This window comes from Homalodisca vitripennis, chromosome 5 (assembly GCF_021130785.1).
Source record: "Homalodisca vitripennis isolate AUS2020 chromosome 5, UT_GWSS_2.1, whole genome shotgun sequence".
NCBI classification, from domain to species: Eukaryota; Metazoa; Arthropoda; class Insecta; order Hemiptera; family Cicadellidae; genus Homalodisca; species Homalodisca vitripennis.
In genome coordinates this window covers 115,370,116-115,390,212 of record NC_060211.1, presented here as the reverse complement: position 1 = coordinate 115,390,212, position 20,097 = coordinate 115,370,116, and the positions used below count along the sequence as shown (strand labels likewise).

General features: G+C 33.6%; 1 protein-coding gene across 2 annotated transcripts in view; it reads right to left on the bottom strand.

Moving 5' to 3' along the window:
- Positions 1-19,014, bottom strand: part of LOC124362758 (band 4.1-like protein 5) — a 62,144-nt gene extending 43,130 nt beyond the window's left edge. The window contains exons 1-4 of one of the 2 annotated variants that reach the window (XM_046817520.1): positions 18,503-19,014; positions 9,025-9,129; positions 5,504-5,546; positions 821-997 (exon numbers count right to left, since the gene is read on the bottom strand). In XM_046817520.1, the coding sequence (XP_046673476.1) occupies positions 821-997; positions 5,504-5,546; positions 9,025-9,129; positions 18,503-18,655 (478 nt within the window). In that variant the 5' untranslated portion in view covers positions 18,656-19,014. The remainder of the gene's footprint in view (positions 1-820; positions 998-5,503; positions 5,547-9,024; positions 9,130-18,502) is intronic. The other variant, XM_046817519.1, reaches the window with a different exon arrangement.
- Positions 19,015-20,097: the final 1,083 nt, after the last annotated feature.

Here is a 20,097-nt window from a genome sequence, read left to right as displayed (position 1 = left end):
CAATAATTAGTAACCTAGTTGCAAATGGTGTGGATGTGATTAGTGACGACGATTTGAGTGATGGATATCTTGAAAATTTACATTTTGTAGTGATGTAAATATTGTTTTAAAACTTTTTTAAAATTTAGATTATGAACAGTTTTAGTTATTTTGTCAGAAATAACTTTGGTTTTATGTTTATTTTAAGTAGTGTGAATTTCAAAGGTCTTGTTACATTGCCTTGCCCAGAAATGGCAAAAAGAAAAATTTACACGGCTTTACAAAAATTGATGTTACTCCACTTGTAAATAAGGTAGGCCTATAATTTTTGTTTCCTTTTATTAAGGATTAAATATATCATAAAGTAAATGGGTATTTTTGTGTCAAATATTTTTTTATCTATATGGTTTCCATGATCAAACTTGAAATTTTTTCATTTTTATTTATTTTTTAAATATGTATATGTATGTAAAAAAATTACTTTCAAAATAATAATTTTATTTGTATATTTCTGTAAGCTACATGTATAAATAAGTAAAACAAAAAAAGAATTACCTAAATATCTTAAACAATAACTGAGTTATGAATTTTTTACAAAACCCTTACATTTTGTCTGAAAATGGCTTGGGATTTCTGGCACATCACTTGATTTAATGGCCGGGGTTAAAAGGGTTAAACATAATCTGTTCACAGTTTTGGATTAATAGTTAGTATGCGATTTAGCATTTTATATGCATTGTGCTTCTTACTAAGATGAATTTTAATAGTTTTACTGGTCACTGAATTGATGTTTCAAACATTCAAATCACAAAATAAACACTAACCAGTACATTATACTTACATTGCAGGGCTAAAGCGGCTAATTCAACAGCAGTATTTTCTGGACATTCAAGTCGGCCTTCCAGTATATCCAGTTTCAGTTGTAAGAAAAACTGATATCTGGTGAGCTCCTCTCGTAGACTGTTCGGCTCAGAAGAGTAAAACTTCACCTTAAGCCTAAGAGTGTAGGGGGGTCCAACTGCAGCAAACATGCACAAACTGTTAATAAAGGTTGGACTCTTCCAGTCACAATAAATTGTATATGGAGAAAAGATACATTCCCTGACAGTCAGGACATCTAACTTGTACTGGTAAATGGTGTCAAGTTGAAAACATTATTATTATTATTTTAAAATACTTGTTTGTGAATGCTGTTTTTAGTATGGAAAAATTGAAGTAAGGAGCCACCCACAATTGAAATCACTACACTGGTAACACAACCCTCAGCACACATTATGCTTAATGCAACCTACACATCTTAATGTAAGCCAATCAGTATGAATACACTATATAGCGGCAAAATAGTAACCTACGAACTGTTTTTTATTTATTTATTTAGCCGTTTCCCTAATTTATTTTGATCACCACCTGTTACAGATCAAAATAAAACTGGTCATTGTTGCCACACCGGATTAATTTCTATGTGGCCTTTTTTTAGTTATAAGTAAGTAAGTGACAAATTAATTCATCAAAAGCTGTTAAGGGGTAATCTCCACACAAACATTGATTACTTTGGCAAGTACAAGTTTACTGGTAATACTAAATAATATTTTGTAACTGTTAATGATTTTGAAAGTTTGGTAAGCAAGATGGTATAAGATAAGATTATACCTTATCTTTTTATAAGTCTATTGTCTCATATTTTCTGGTCTGTAACCGTGAACTTGAAATACAAGAAAAGAGCTGAATTTAGTATAGGTCTATTTTATGGGAAACTTAATTGGTAACATAAACCTATATTTAGATTAATAATACCCATAAACACATTTTCTAGTAATCAATGTTTCTGCCATTAATTCGAAGTGTTTTAACATAAATTATACAAACAGTGCAATACAATGTGAACTGTACTCATAACTTTTGTACTAGTCTATTTATGCAATAATTTTTATGCCCTGTATGATAAAACATTATTGAAAATATACAACTTTTGGGAAAATCACTATATTTCCACTACTAATCAGGCCTACATTATTTTTGTTTTTCTACAATTAAAAATTAATCTAGAATATCATAAGTAACCATTTGTCTAATCAAAATCTTAGTCAATTACATAATTCATAAATGAAGGTAGATTTCAGAATTTAACATATTTTGTGCAGAAAATAATTATGTTTGGTTATATTTTTTATATTTCCTAAAAGGTCCAATTATTATCAGAAAATAAAAATTAAGTCGAGATCTTTAAAAATATAAGATAGCACATTGTTTTATTAATGAATGAGGTTTACTTATGTACTATTTTAAAAACACAGACATCTAAGACATCTATTTTTAATATTTAGCTAAGACCTTATACTAATATTAGTGAAACAAATTCTTCATTAGTGTTACAACATAACTTATGATTATTGAAACTGTGCATTTGACATTGTGGTTCTATATAACACACTACTGACAGTGGCGTAGCGAAGGGGGGGGTCCAGGGGGGTCCGGACCCCCCCCCCGAAATTTTAAGACGTATTAAAAAATAAAGCATGGATCAGGAGAAAAAAAGGAGAGTTATCATTTACTCTTGTCTACAAACATTAAATTGATTGATTTAATTGATTAAAGTGACCGTTGTTAAAAAATATAATTGTCCTTTCGTTTAAATCATAAAGTATCAAACGATACTTTTGGGCTCGGCCTTTCGGATAGTGTAGTATAATCACGGTATTTCTATAGAGCGCGGGTCACGTGACGTCGCAAAGCAGCCTAAATTGTAACATTCGACCTCCAGCGCTCGTTGTGTAAACAACTACTGGAACAACATGAGTGACATCTTCAAGAAGATGGCACAGCATGCCTTTGGAAGCGCCGGGAAGCCAGCTAAGAGGCCTAGCTCTCCACCTGCCAGCTCGGCGCCTAAGAAGGTCGCTGCTCCAGCAAAGGGCCTTTTTAAAGGCCACAACGTCACCACTGCTACTGTGACATCTGACCAACTACGGCTTCGGTTTCTACGCCCAGGATACCCTTGCTGTTCCTGGACAGTGTTCCGGACTGGCCTACCCACGCCAAGAAGTTGGAGGAGTTGGCGCGGGACGGCCTGACGACAACATTCCACGGTGCTCACTATCGCTTGAAAGTGACCACCGTGGAGGACTTCAGGGCAGTTCAGCGGTACCTATGTTCCAAGAAGCTGCCCTTCTACACTCACAACACCTTGGGCGTGAAAGATCGCTTAAGGTTGTGTGATCAGCGGACTGCCCGACACCGATGATGTGGAGCTCTTCGATGTCTTAACTGACGAGGGCTTCGCCGTCGTCGAGGTTGCACGACTTCGGACAGCCAGGAGACCTACCAGGAGCTGGCTGATCACGCTGACCAGGGGACAGTGAGCGAGAGAATCCTGACACCAAGCGGGCTTGGCCAAGTCTACAACGAGACAAGCCTGCTCCATGTCAGGGTCTCAGTCACTGTCTACAAGAAGCCGGTCGGCCCGCCGCAGTGCTACCGGTGCCAAGGTTTTGGCCACGGCTCCGGGCAACTGCGGGAGGCCGAGAAAATGTGTCCGCTGGGGGGGAAATCATCTGAAGATGAACTGCCCCAAAGTCTCGACGGAGAAGGGTCACTGCTGCAATTGTGGCGGCGATCACAACGCCAACCTATCGTGGGTGTCCAGCCTACAAGGAGGCCAGAGCGGCAGCTGTCCAATTAGGCCGCAAGTCCCGGCCTACCAAATCAGCGGCGAGGCGATCAACGGCCTAGCCGCCCAAGCGACCAGCGCGAGATGAGTCACCAGCGGACTCCGTATCGGAGAGTGAAGCTGAGGACGACATGCCGCAGAAGAAGAAGCGCCGGAGGAAAACCCCAGAAACCCAGCCAACCGACTTCCTCGCCCGCCGGCATCTGTGGCTGACCTTCCGGTCACACAGGGCCCAGGGCGACTCCCAGGCAGAAAACTAGAGTGGCCACATTCACCAGCCACTCTGCCGCAACAAACGGAGGCGCCAGTAGCTGATTGCAGCAGCAGAACCAGCCGCCCCCGTCCAGCGCAGCATACAAGCCGTCTTGAAATAGCTGCGCAGCTGACCGCCCTCACCCGGCTCTTCAATGAAGCTGTGGCCGTCAGTGGCACACCGACCAACTGCTAGACTGCTGCAGGAGCAAATTGTACAGTTGACAGGCAAGTCATTGAGCTCAATTGCTCAGATACTGCCCACAGACCAGGAGGAGCGCCCAGAGGCCATCCTAGCGACCCGACTTGGACTTGGACAGTTTAATTAGCGACCACTTCGTTCAAATTCGTCTTGGAGACGTAAAAATGGCTGCTTAGAATTAAGTCACGACGTTTATTTTAGTGTCATTAAACTGTAGACGTGTATATAATTATCGGAAAAAAATAAAAGATCACTTTCGGTCGGGAAAATACACTTTAAAAGCTCTACTGATAAGAAGTTCCGACTACTTTGGATTTCACTGACTGAGGTTATTTGTGTTTGCCTACATTTTTCCTTAGTATATTCCGATCGGAAGTGATTATTTTTGTTTTTTTTCTCGATAATTATATATTTATTCTATTCGTCGGCGTTGAATTAATACCTAAAATCAATGTCCTAACAAAATTATAAATACCACTTTTACCTCAACCACTCAACCAGTGAAATCCAAAAATCGTCAAAACTTGAATCTGTAGAGAGCTTTTCTTCGGTATTTACCGACCGGAAGTGATTTTTTGTCGATAATTATATAGGTAGTCGAGTACAGTTTAATGATAACAAAAAATCGTCGTCCTAACTCAATCAAAAAAACCACGTTTACCTCTATAACCGAAGTCCGAAGTAGTTTGAAGTTATAATCATTAGAGTTTTTCAGGTGTATTTTATTTCCGACCGAAAGTGATTTTTTGGATTTTTTTTCCGATAATTATTTACTCGTCTACAGTGTAATGATACAAAAAATTGTCATTATAACTCATTCATAAACACCTCAATCAGTGAAATCCAAAGTAGCCGAACTGCTAATCAGTAGAGTTTTTCCGGTAAATTTTCCGACCGTTAGTTTGATCTGTACCGAGCAACGCTCGAAATTTGCCCTCCTTTTCTAAAGGGTTTCGGCCGTCAGTGGCCCAATGTCCCGAAGGGGTATTTCATTTTTTCCACTGAATATAGCTGTGTCAATTATATGCTTGAGTGAAGCTCTGTTTTGTTCTTTTTTTCTTTCTTATCCAGTGAATCCAACGTCCACTTTGGAGCCATATACTCGGCCAGAATCGAACTTCGTAAAGTTTTCTGTAGCAGTACAAGAAAATTTGTGGTACTAGAGTTGTTGTGAGAGTTGAATTTGCCTATTACATCTTTCCACTTTCTATAAGGCGTAGTTACTAAAGCTCCATATTTTTGGTATTTACCTTTTACCAGTGAACTCATTGGCAAATAAAACACACAAAAACGTCCCCGGATCTTCCAGTTTCGGACCCCCCACCGAACGAAATTTCTGGCTACGCTACTGACTACTGAAACAGTTTATTATTGGTGATTTATTAAAATACACAATTACTTACTTTTAACTTGTTTCTTAATAGCTTTTGTTGGATCCAACCAATGCTGTAACAAAATTATTTTATTAAAACCACAAAAAAGTTGTACTTAAAACACTTTTAAATATCGCACCATCACCAATTTTGACTGTACAAAATTGCATTAAAATATCAAACAACACCAACTTTGAGTACTTGTATTTATTACTCTAGGATATCACCAGGTACATATTTGATGAATACCTGGAAACTCTTATTATTTCTGAATAAGTCTTCAAATATTAATCATTATTATTGGCTATATTGATCATTATTATTAATATAGCCATGTACTTGTGAGAATTCAAAGAATTATTATTAATGTTTAAATTCCATAATACTTATTTACCTAAATAATTTAATTGGTTTTAAATATATATCAATGGCCTGATATTTTACACTTAGGCCACTTATTATTCAGTAAAACACCACTAATGTGATTATTTGAGCTTACATTTTTAGGATCAATAAAAACTCCTCCTTGGTTACTTTTATGCTTTAATACATAAACACATTTGAAAATTTTCCATTTTTCACATTAAAAGTTGTTTAAAAAATTAAATTCAAACCGTTATTATTTGGGATCCAAGGTGAGTAATTAACAACTACAAGTTTACTTCAATTTATTGACTTTTCTGAACTCTTCAGTAAGAAAATTAAATTTTTAAATTAATTACGTATTATTGAAGTTACAGATGTATAATGAAATCATATTACGGAAGATAAGAGTATTAGTCACAACATTTTGTGATCTTTTTATTAATTTAAAAAATGTATATCTCAAAAAGTATTAAAGGCAAAAATTTAGTGTTGACATGATATAAAGACATGACATTTGATATAAAGATAGTTAGACAAAGGTGTTTTAGGTACATTTACAAATAAAGAAACACTGCACATCTCTTCCAAGAGTTAAGTTTTACAACAAAAAAAGTTATGCATCAAACCCATTAACTCCAACAAAGAAACTAGATTAGGAGCTGGCAGTAGTGAAATGACCTTGAGTTTTACCTCATAAGAACAATGTTATACTTAAAACAATTTACTGTCTTATTTTTTATCAAAGAATTATGGGAGATATCTCATTTTAAAGATATGTACGTTTACCCATATTAACAAATTATAATTAGGGCTTCTGCTTATATGCAGATGATTTTTTATTACTGTCTGTCAGTTCACACCAAACTTAACAAAAATAAACATAGTACAATTTTAATTCAAAGTGAGACAACTTCACAGCATGATATTCAGTGACCCAAATTAAATGTAATTATAACTCTGTTTCCGCTGCTGTATATATAATATTTATAAGTATAAATATATATATATATAGCATTTTAATGGTCACTGAATTGATGTTTCAAACATTCAAATCACAAAATATACACTAACCCACAACATATCATATCAGCTAATAAGAACTATATTAGCTGTCTAACTTAATATATTAGTTTGCTTATTTAAAAACGCATATGTGACAGATACGGCCAAATACAAAATAATTGAATCAGAAAAAAGTAAGTGCTCTGTGGTGTAATGATAGCAAATTCACCTGACAAGTGAGAGATCCGGGTTCGACTCCCGGCGGAGCAAGTACTTTTTGTGATTCAATGTTTATTGAAATTAAATAAGGCTATTGCCATTTATACAGTTTAATGCATATAGTTAGGAACTCGTTAGTTTCTATTAGTTAATCTTGAATAAATTCACTAAATCACTAGCGGCATCCATTCACCAAAAGACAACAAAACTAGTAAAATCATTTCTTTAGAATTGTTTGCTCTTTTCGCACTGTTTGTTTGGCACTCATGTGTGAAATATAAAATACCAAAATGTTATACAAAGTGTGTTCAAGAAAGGAACAGGAATTTATAAATTATGCAGGTTTGGAGAGTTTTTATTTTTTAATTATTATATTGATACTCATGCTCCTGAAGTATATACAATTTCCAGCTGTATTAATTGTTTACTTTTTCAATGGCATCTGCTAAGGTTACACTTATTTTATGAACTCAGCAATTTTCTTTTGTAAAAAAATTAAGAATTTGTGTAAAATGTTGTGTCAAAAATGAAATAAAGTGTGGGAAATGTTAACAAAGGCTTATGGTGAGTCTGCTATGAGTAGTAAAGGGTTTAAGAGTGGTATAAACGTTCCAAAGATAGCCATGAAGACATTGAAGATGAATGCTCCAGACGCCTCAGCACCTCAACAACTGTTGAAAATGTGAATAAAAGGAGAGAAATGGTTGTGAATGATCACTTTATTATGATCAGAGAAGTCACTGATAATGTTGGCATATCAAATTGTCACAATACAAGAAATATTTTCAAATGTTTAAGGTAACGTGTGGTAGCAAAATGTGTTCCAAAATTGTTGAATTTCAAACAAAAACAGCAGCAAATGGAAGTTGCTCGAGGATTCACTAAATGAAGTCAATGATAATGCAGAATTACTGAAACACGTTATAACAGGTGACGAAACATGGGTTTATGGATATGACGTTGAAACTAAGGCTCAATCATCCCAGTGAAGGCATTTTTGGATCACTGAGGCCGAAAGAAACTCAAGAAGTGCAGACAAACTGAAATTACGTTATGGTTCGGTGAAACAGGTGTAGTAGACATAAAAGCTCAAGGTGAATTGAACTGAGCAACTGACTAAAAACCTCAGCCTTTATCAAAATATTTATTTTTAACAGTAATATTAAAATTTGTAATGTATTACAAATACATCAAAATCTCATTTCAATGTAGAAAATGTTATGTAATCATGGGAAAACATCAATGTTTTAAAAAACATCACTACTCAATCATCTATGTGTTTTTACCAATATATCAATGTTTTGTTCCCATCCCTAGCTCCAAGACACAATGCCCTGCTGCCATGCTTGAGTTCAGTTTAGCAGCAGAGGCAAGCAAGGAGTGCTGTGATTTTCTTTAATTAGTTAACCTGAACACATGTTCAACATTAGCTTTTACATGTTTTACCTGGATAAGAGAATACAGTCTTGAATCATTGTTTTTAGGTTTTAGTAACATTTCACAATCCCAAATATTTATCGCAACCTGTTGCCTTAATGATCACAAATAAGTGCCATGATTCTATGAGGCAAATAAAATTTTATTAAAACAAATTGATAAACACAAACACATAATAAGTTCCAAATAATAACAGTCAATATTTGATTTACCCCCTCATCTATTTAATTTATTAACTGTTTCAGGTATTTTTATACTGTTTATAAATTTTTTTAAAGAAAACATAATTGAAATTGTATATTTGTATACCTGGAAAAAACACACTTAAAATCATATAACGCCATACTCAGTATTACTGCAGAAATTAAGGGAATTTTAATTGTATCAGTTTTTTACAAAAACAAACAGATACTTAGTTAAGTCATATTTAATATTTATAAATTAAAAAATAATGAATTACATCTTATTGTAGCTCTACATTTTATTTACAGATTTTGAAAATTTACACAACATTGCAACCACAATACCTGGACATTGTTGGCATCCGTGTACTGCAAACCAAAATAGTCTTTCTCAATAAGATCCAAGGAATAAAAGACTTGCTCATACAAGTCACTTCCAATTGCTTTTTTCTACAACAAAAGACAGAAATATATGTATATACATTTTTTATTACATCTAAGCTATTGTAACAAAACTTGCCTACAACGCAAACTACTTAAGAGTCAATATTAAGTACCAAAATAGATGGCATGCTACATTTGTGACATTTAGCTATGTCACAAAGTGCTTCTAAAGGTTACAAAGGTTACATCTCCAGAAGCTAAAAACCACCACATGTTGACGTAAAGGGTTCTCTATAACTTAGTCAGCTATATCACTTTCAAATTTTCCACACAAGGGAAATAGATGGATGAACTATTTGACTCCATGCAGTCCCCGCAGTTCTGGTAGTCATCCTGCTCTACCTCTGACAATTCATATGAGTACTGGGGACAACAGTAGTTGTTCCCGTAAATAGCCAAGATCCAAGGCCCAAAATGATCAAAAACTCTGTACAGTGAGACAATGTTCTATATATTTAATTCTCATATATAATGAAAAGGCCGTCTTAGGTTGACACAGTGGCGGCCAATATGTCATATGTCAGTGAAGTATTATCTAACAAGCTAAAATAGCCTACATACTAACTCTCTGGTATTCTTATTAGTCTAAATGTCCCAATGGGTCACTGGCCTATGTGAGATGTTATAAAACAGAGTAAAGGGGGAAACGAAGTACAGTATAAAATCAAGTGGAGCGGTCACAGGCAGGTTTTGAATCTGCACTATCAGACCCTAAGCCAGTGACCAAATATTTCAAGCTGAGTGGCCACTGCTTCTCCTCCCTGTGGCACAACATATCTATTTATAACCCAATAGTCCGTCTGTCTGTGCGATAACTCTTGATAGAAAGGTTCGAGAGACTTGGAACTTGGTACACGAGTTCCTCTTAGTGCAAGGAAAAACTCTATTGTTTTTGGGTAAAAAAATCAATATTTGTTAAATGAATAGTTAATATAACTAATGAATAGCAAAAAATTAAACACTTTGATATTTCAAAAACAGGTAATAGGCAACACCTCATTATATCTTCATCATCATGGATTATTGCTGAATACTAGGATAGGTGATGGACTACACTTAGATTAGTTGTGATATCAATTTTTGTCACTAAAGAATTATGGCAGCATCTTAAAAACTGTACTATACATTCTTCACTAAAATTCCTTCACACACTGATATCACCAGCACCTACACCTGCAGAGATATTTTTAAAACAATTAAAACGTAACTCAATCTCAAATAAAGGGGGCTTTAATAACAAATTTAGGAAACAACATAACAAAAACATCGTTATTATATTACTGTATGTATATATATATATATATATATATATATATATATATATATATATATATACACAAGTTGTCATTCATTATTCTTATTTTCATCATTCTGAGTTCTTGTCTTGAGGAAAAACTCTTAGGCTTAGTTTACGTTTTTTCAAGATCCTTATAAAATTATATTCAAGTAAAAGCAAATAGCATTTGATTAAAAGGAAAACTTAGAAGGCTTCTTTCTAAGTACACTGACTGATGAAGTTGAAAGCCATGATAAACTTATAAAAACAATCATCCCAAGAATAATATTTTGTATTTTGTTACATTGGTACAATAACCATTAATATTACAAAATGTGGAATAAAGATTGGCATCATAACACAATTAGCTAATTCCAAGGGAATTTAAGTAAGTTTGGGAATTTATTCCTAATGTGGGAATGATAAGTCAACAATGGAAAACTTTCTCTCTTCATAAGTAGGCTTGTGTTGCACTAACACAACATTATGACTCAGATCAGTATATTTTGTACAAAGAAAATTGTTAAAGCATGAATAATTTATAAGTAGTTGAATTGTAATTAGACCACCACACACTCTATACTTTATGAAATATTTAACAATGTTATATAAAACTCTAAAACACAAATAAATATATTTGACAGATTTAATTAAGAGTAGTTTTATTTCATTTTCATCTGTTATTTGACTTTAAATTTTTATTAATCCCTTTTAGATAGTGGCAAATTCCATTAAAGGACTATTAATAGAAAAGAACTCTATTTTATGATAAATATATAAGATTCTTCAACAAATCAATGGATCATTTTGAAAAAGCTTGTCAATTAACCACTAAACCGAAATTTCCTTTTGGCCTAAAAGAGATGAGCTTTTTAAACATTTCTAAAATATGTAAAAAATGTATAATTTATGTACTTTGTTCTAAATTTAAATTAGGCCTAAATATGCATGTTTAAAAAACTACAAAAATATTGTTTAATTTTAATTATAACTTAGGTAGGCTAGATCATATTTTTAAAATAATTTCCAATGTTAATATTTAAGGTCACTTCCCTGAATTTGTTCTATTAATTCAGCTGATACTAAAAATTCTATGTTTATTTTTTATTCCTTGTGTGTACATCCTATAGTATTTTACATCATTTTAGAAAACATCAATTAATTGAAATATTAAAGGATTTTAGTGAAGTGTTTTTTTCTTATATATCAAACACACACACACACACACACACACACACACAGACTGTGTTACAAAAACATGGGATTTTGTGAAAATAAAAAGGCTGTACGTAATTCAAAGGAACAAAATGTATTAGAGTAGTAAACACATAACTGAAACAAAATGAACAAGGTAATGGTTTGGAATCTAAAAATTGTTTTAACTTCACTAATGAATAATTAAAAACATATCATATATCCCATATTTTAGCGTAACTTTGACTCTGCAAGAAATATATACTTTGGCTTCTTTTGATAAATTGAAGCTATTGGTTGATAATTTTATCAAAATTTTTGTTTTTGTGTCCCTTACCTGATGGTCAATCATACATTTAACCAATTGCGGATCGTATTGTTTTGGCGCGCGGGCACGAATTAATTTACAGTCAGCAGCCGCAAGAACAGCAATGGTGCGCCACATCGTATCGCTCGCTATTGTATACTAGAAAATTCAGCTGTGAAGGTATTCGTTCAGATGGAACATGGGCTTGCTGGGGTATCCGTAATGTAGGAACGATAACACGCGAGCAAGGTTCCAAGGTGGCAGGGATGATGTCTGAATCATAGTCTAAATACAGCGGCTCGGGCGAAGCGATTACAACATCCGGGCCATTGTCTAGACTAAACCCGCCAACATGTGCGTCTGCGTCATTTAGTTGTGTCACTAACCTGAAAAGTATTATAATAACAACTGACGAAAACAACCAATCAGAAGCGCTAAAAAGCAGAGAATAAACTCATATGAATGATTTTTCAACATCGACACACAAGTACTAATCTGTAGGATATTTATAAAACTTTTGAAAACTCTAAACGTAGACCGTTGTTAAACACTCTTAGTTAATAAGTGAAGACGATCGCCCGATCTATCAGACATTAATAGAACTATTTGGAGGGAAACTTAAAAGCAGACCGCTTTTGCGACCTGAGCTCGTCACCGTGCTGCGTTACGAGCCCAGCTCGTCAGTGATCCGCAATGGGTTAATAGTTGAAATGTTGCTTTCTTTTTGTTCTAAATAAATCTTTTACAACCTCTGTATCAAATTAAATAACTTAAGACTTTTCATATAGTTAGAATTTCTGAGGACTAAAAAATCTTATAAAACTTCCAATTAGGTACCAGTACCAGATTCATACATGTTATGCTATAAGAAAATTAATAACTTTTAAAGTTTAAAAAAGAAAATAAACATTTGTTCATGTAGAGAAGAGGAAACACTATGGAAAAGTAAATAAGGACCATGTTTATTCATCTTTAAGCCCAGTAATTCTATCTTCTGTGTTCAGTGTATACCCAGTTCGAAACAGCTCTTATGCACCATCACCATCAGCTTGAACAAATTGTATATGGCTTTAGGGGGTATCAATTAATTACAAATAACAAATTTTTAAATAAAAGTTATTAGAGCTACTTTTTTCAAGCAAAGCGACTGTTCTTATACAAGTAAAAAAAAACACACAAGAATAAAATATATTTTTAACAGGTATCCTTCAATTCTTTTTTAATGCTTCTTGCCCTTCACAATCAAAAAAATAAAACTTAGACAAAAACTTACTTGGATAAATAATGGGATTAATCAGATAAAAGCTGACATGTTTTAATAGGATTCTACATGAAACTTTCTAAATAAAGCACACTGTATCAAAGAATTCTTTGAAATTGAAGTTTAAAAAATCATCTGGCATAAATGAAATAAGTGTGAATAAAGTAAGTGGAAAAATTCCTTCATACATGAGAGAATTCATCATTGGCTGCAAATTACCTTCCTACCTCACACCGTCCCTGCACACTAAGTAATCTGCAGTCTTAAGTAGTTAAGAAAGTGGTTTATGAACAACTACTAAAAGACAATGAATTTTACTGTATGACTTGTTATACACCAATATTCTCACATTGGAATTGCGGAATAACAGCCAGCTGTTTCACGAATCTATCTAATGCTTTGGATTGTTTTAATTACAGAGATCTTGATTGAAAAGCTCTGTTTTAATTAAAGCCATCCTGAACGAAAAATTCTCAGCAATTGGCACTAAAAACACAACACTACATTGGCTTACTTTATTAAACTAAAGATAGATTTCAAATTACTTAAATCATCCACAGATAAAAATTTAAAATTAAGCATGCAAAATCTTTTAAAATCTGACCAATAGCAGCATTCCTAAGGGATCAGTCTTGGGACCCCTTTAATTCCTTTATTTATATAAATGATATCGGCTAATAAGTCCGATCCTGGTGGGCAACCTGCTTTTATTTACCGATGAAAAGACGTCGGTACCGAGTTGAAATGAAATAATAACGGTGAACTGGAAATCAAGGGTTATCAAAAAAATAAATTATCCAAACTGGCTTATTATTATTTTAGGAACAACATTAAGGGAATTACCGATAAGAAAGGTACTTATTCATAAAAGCAAAATAGAGCATTACAAAAATAATAGGGACACCATCAGATAGGTGAAGATAGCTATGTTAAAAACATTCCTTGGACTTATTTGGAGTGAGGTTAGAAGATGAGATGAGCTAGTGTACAAACTGCAAGGGTGCATATCAAAAAGCCTCTTCTAACTGCACGCATTTTTCTCCTAAGAAATATTCTCTCTAACAAAACGTAAACTAACTTTTCACAGACCACAGCTATTAATGGTTTGGATGATGCTGAAAAGCGATGTCACAAGAAAGCCATTAGGAAAATAGTGGTTGAACACCATAGGTTTTTTGGAAAATATGAGAATCATCATATATATATATATATATATATATATATATATATATATATATATATATATATATATATATATATATATCGCCTCTTTTCTATATTCTCTACAGGGTGTATCAAAAAGAATCATCCGATTTGGCATGTCTATATTTCAAACAGTAGTAAACATATACAATTACTAATTTTTTTGGCTGAAAGAGAAACTCAAAAAAGTTTTTTTTTCATACCTTTTCAAAGGTGTTGTTCAATATATCCACCTTTAGATACACGGCATATGTCTATGCGGTATTCAAATTCATCCCACACTGCAACGAGCATGTCCTGATTCCACTGCTGTTGTAATGCGATTCCTCAGCTCATCCATTGTTGTTGGTAGCGGAGGCACATATACAGAGTTTTTGATGAAACCCATAAGAAAAAAATCACATACAGTAAGGTCCGGTGACCTTGGAGGCCAGAAATGTAAGGATGCGTCATTCTGTCCAGTGTGGCCGATCCACGGTCACGAATTCTTTGATTTAAAAATTGCCGGACTGCCAGATGCCAATGTGGCGGTGCCCTGTCCTGTTGGTAAATGAAGTTGTTCGAATCAGTCTCCAATTGGGGGAAAAGATAATTCTCATGAAAGGACATAACATGCAAAAGATTCTTACCTATTAATTAATAGTGCAGATGGAAATTTAAAATGTGAATAACTGATATGAATAAATAATGATAGATGGGGCAGAGTACAGTAACAAAATAACAGGATAGATTTTATATATATATATATATATATATATATATGTATATACGAATTAATTGAAGCTACAAAATAATAATTCCTCAACATAAATGTCCTGCGATTTTGGTCTTGAGCACCAATTGACACACCAATTTACACTGTCGTGTAAAAATCAACAACTTCAGCAACACTGTTTCCATATCTTAAGAAGTCGGGCCATCTTCCTGTTTGCTGTATAGTTAGATGCTGGTTGTTTGTCCAGTGACAAACAGTTCACTGGAGTCCTGAATTGGACCAGATGTAATAAGTCAGGAGAGTCAACCTCGCCATTTAGGATCGTTTGTAGTAACGGGTAGGGTTATATCAAAATTGGCAAACGATATTACTTAATCATAACCATCGATATAATCAATCGATACTGATTAATTATTTTTAACAATTAACTTAAATAATCTATATGAACAGCTGTAAACACTTTCAAGTAATACAATTAAGGTAATATTTTAAATTTCACATAAGTAACATTGTGTATTAAAAATGGCTGTCAATCTTAGGAAGCTTCACGAAATTGCTTTAAAAGACGATAAAACATGTTTTTTTATGGCTTCAGAATGTTGGGTTAGTACCTAAGAATCCATTATGTGATATTTGTGGAAAGGTAACAAATATAACTGTCAGAGGAGCTAACATGGTCGTCTTTAGATGCAAAAAAAGAAGGTAATGGTGGACACAACTTTAGTAAAAACGCACTGAAGAATAGTTTTTTTGAAGGGTCAAAGTTCGGACTGCGCAATATTGTGACTTTAATGTACTTATTTTCCAGAAATCAGACAAATTACGATTTTTTAATTCTTGAGTGTAGTTCTGATTTACACAGTCCATCTAGAAGTACGATATCTGACTGGCTGTCGTTTTGCAGGGAAGTGTGTTTTGTTTAGATAGATGATAAGTTTAATAGGGAAGAAAAGCTTGGAGGTCCTGGAGTGGTGGTGGAAATTGATGAGTGTAAAATTGGTAAACTTAAAAATAACAAAGGGAGGTTGGTAGAAGGAACCTGGATTCTAGGTTTAATAGAAACTATACCGGAAGGACAAAAACGTGGGGGTAGATATAGGATAGAGATTTGTCCTGAAAACAAACGAGATGCAAAAACTCTCATTCCTCTCGTACTAAAACACGTGCAGCCTGGAACAACCATAGTTACAGATATGTGGAAAGCATATTTTGGATTAAGTGATTGTGGTTTTGTCCTTTTTACTGTGAACCATAGTGAAAACTTTTTAAACCCAGCAACTGGTGCCAACACTCAGACAGTTGAAAGTTCGTGGAGAGCCGTAAAACGTAGTCTAAGAAGTGGTATCCCAGCCGACCTTCTCGTAGATCACCTCTGTGAATATTTATATAGAAGAGAGGTACGGTTTTCTGAAGAGGACGCATTCAACCATTTCTTAAAAGCTGTAAAAAATTGCTACCCAGGCGAAGATATGTAGATAGTTCGACAAATTTCCGTTTCTTATTCTAATTATTTTTTGTTCTAATTTATTTTCTATTCCCAAAGTTTGTTATCATTTCTTAATTATTTTTGGTTTTGCTGTTTGATTGTTCTCGTTCTGTTTCATTTACTTAAAGTTATGAGTTTCCCTGATTTTGGTTATGTTCATTTATTATTTGTTACATCATTACTCTAAAACTCATTACTCATCATGACTCTAAAACTCTGAAGAAAAGACTGCACAGCCTGTTGATAAACTCTACAATTTATAGTTTGAATGAGTTTTTTAATTCTGTTAATGCTATTATTTAAGACATGTATGTGTATGTATATGCATTCATATATTTTCTCCTCATATATATTTTATTTTACAGAAATGTTAGTTAATATCAAATTTTAAAGATATTTTCTCTTTGCATTTATAATAGTTTTAAACTAGTTTACCTACTTCTTGATGACATCAATTTTTACTGCATGTGTTGACTCTGTAACCATTCTTGATGAATGTGTGAATAAAGATATTATTGAATTGAATTGAATTAAATTCACATTTTAATTTAAAACATATGATTGTTATTACTTTTATATCGATTGATAGTCTATGATTCGATATGCGAATATTAGGTATCGATGATTATATTCTTCAATATAAAAAACCGGGTCTGCTTATTGGATCCTACCCGTAGTAACACATCAGCAAAAAAAACAGTGGTTCACAAGAGCGTGGAGCTCCAGATCTCGAAACAGGTCTTCAATGAGAACTTTTTGGTAGGGAAACCCCTTCCTGACTCCAACCATGGAGACAAATCTTTTTTGAATACCCTCAAGTTGCTCAATGAAGAATTTCTGATGAGAATTCCACATTGGTGAGCCATATTCAAGTATTTGATGCTCTAATGCACAGTAGAAAGTCTTTAAGGCAACAGTATCACAACAGTGTCACAAGTATCTTGAGAAGTGGAGAATGAATCCAAGCATTCTGTTTGCTCTACCGCAGATCTTCAGTACATGTGATTCAGTGATTCAGGGCTTAATGAGGGTGTCAATATGACGCCAAGGTTCTTTACCTCCTGAACATGAGCTATGGGTTCACCAATTAGGCCTAACGTATATTCAAAGATTACTGGAAAGTGAAAATGGTGAAAAGTTATCCTCCCCAACCAGAAACTCCAATTCCACCCAGTCCCCTAGATAGATGGACTAATTCAGATTAGAGTAATCTAAAAATAAAACACTAATCATTTTTGTGAAGTATATTGGTTGTGACCTTCTGAAAATTCTTTCTAGAAATTAAAGTAGGCCTATATACTATTTTAAGAAATTGTTAAAAAGTGATTTTAGATCGGTTTGTGGCTAAAATAAACATAAGGTTGCAGTATAATAAGCAGCCAACACTCGAATGATTGATAAAATTAATCATGGTGAATAAAAAACAAACTAGGCTATGTGTATTAATTAACTTTTTACTATTTTGAAGGATAAACATATCCAACACAAATAAAACATGTGCATAACCATTGTACTTGCAGCCATTATAGAAGGGTAGTATTAGTGTTAGTAACAGGTAGTTCAGTGGTAACCATTACTAGGATACTGTTATTTTAGTAAAAGCTGGTCTGCTTTTCATAACTAACCCATGAACACATTAAATAGATTCTTCTGTCCTTGTTTACTATGTATCAATAACCTCGAAACACAGCCTGGAGACATTTAATTTAAATTAAACTGTAAAATAGTACGAATTTATGGCTTAACTAGGCCTAGGCTACTCTTTGTTATTACTAACATATCTTCCTCCATCAGTAGGCATAGCCTAATCTAATAGCATAAGATAGTTGGAAAACTGGCCAACCTATAATTAAGTAAGAAGTTATCAGTGTTAAAAGTTAAAGTGTAGATTTTAGGTAAACAACCTAGGCTTACCAGACATAATGATGCTTACTCACCGACAAATCAACTGATAAATCTGTCCCATCCAACAAAATGACCTTACATTGAACAAGATGCTTATTAGAAGTAAACCTCTGACTTCCTGATTTAATTTGTGTTGATGTTTTCTGGCCATTTCTGCCCCTTTTTCTACTTAAGAACCGTAACATTTTTTGTCCCGAGGCAAATTATAACTAAGTTAGCTCAAAACATAAACCCACATCGTACTAAACTAATCCTTATAAAAATAACAAATTTAACTACATCAAAGTTTGCTTTTTGTAAATTTGCTGGAAGTTTGTATACAAACGAAAAAAATTAAGTTAATTCATAATAGTTCCTATAATGAAAACAACGAACGTTTTTATACTGATGGTTCGAAAACTAACTTAAATTTTCTGATTCACATAACGAAATAAACGACTAGTTACACAACACAAGTTTTTGAGATCAAAATTGAGGTTGAAGTTAACGAAACAATAACACCCCTCAAGCTCAAATGACGAATACTGTCTGGCTCTGGAAAAATGAATACTGAATACAATAATACAATACACAGTAACACAGACCTCACTTTGATGTGACAAAATAATATTATGTGCAGGGGAAAAGGTACGGATCATAGATTATACATCCCATAGTACGCGATATTACCAGTGATTTTTTTCTACCCATTATACTATAATAGTATATACGAGTACATATGTAATCGAGGTTAATACTGTTATGGTTGGTTAATCACATTGATTATAGTTATGTCAAACTTAATTGAGTAGTTATTGAATTATGAATTCTGTGAACCGTCCTATGTTTTCAAACAGGAAATTTTCACTTGTGTGCGTGTGATTGCCTAAATTTCATATTGAAACGCATATAATTCATACAACTTTAAAATTTTAAAAAATATATCTCAATCAAAAACCGCTTGTTTCATAGAAATGTTTCTTTTTATTGGTAACGGAATAAAGTTAAATTAATTACAGGTCAGATAACCAATACCAACCCTCCATCGAATCCTCCTCACCCATTCTTTTTGTTATTGTACAGTGCTCTCCATTGGCCCAATTTATTAAATATATATCAGCTGTTATACCAATAATTTGTCTAATTTAAAAAGTACACTTAACACTGATTATGCATGATGAACTTAGTGACTTGTCCTACATTTTTTAAGAAAAATGTTTTAATAAGTATACAAACAACAAACTAACAGTCACATAGATGATATGAGCGTTATACTAGAAAATTGGAACGATTTTGTACACAACATTAGTTTCCAAAATATGCATATTTACTAAAGAAGCCCATATGAGCCAGTGAGAGGAAAAGTGGTACAAGTCACTTTTTTATAGTTTTGAGATTCTGAAGGGTTTACTAAAAGGAGTACTATAAATCTATTCATCATAATAGCTTTTTACTCTATGACAAAATTGGTTACTCATATCCTGATTTATCATTTCATATATCAAAATATGTACTTAATGAATGCAATCGATTAGTAACAATTTGCAGTTTTTTTCAAAATTGACTTGTACCACTTTTCCAAAACATATTTCGGGTAAATAATTGTTTGGCAATGTAAGAAACTGAAAGAACTCATTTATTTTGCCAT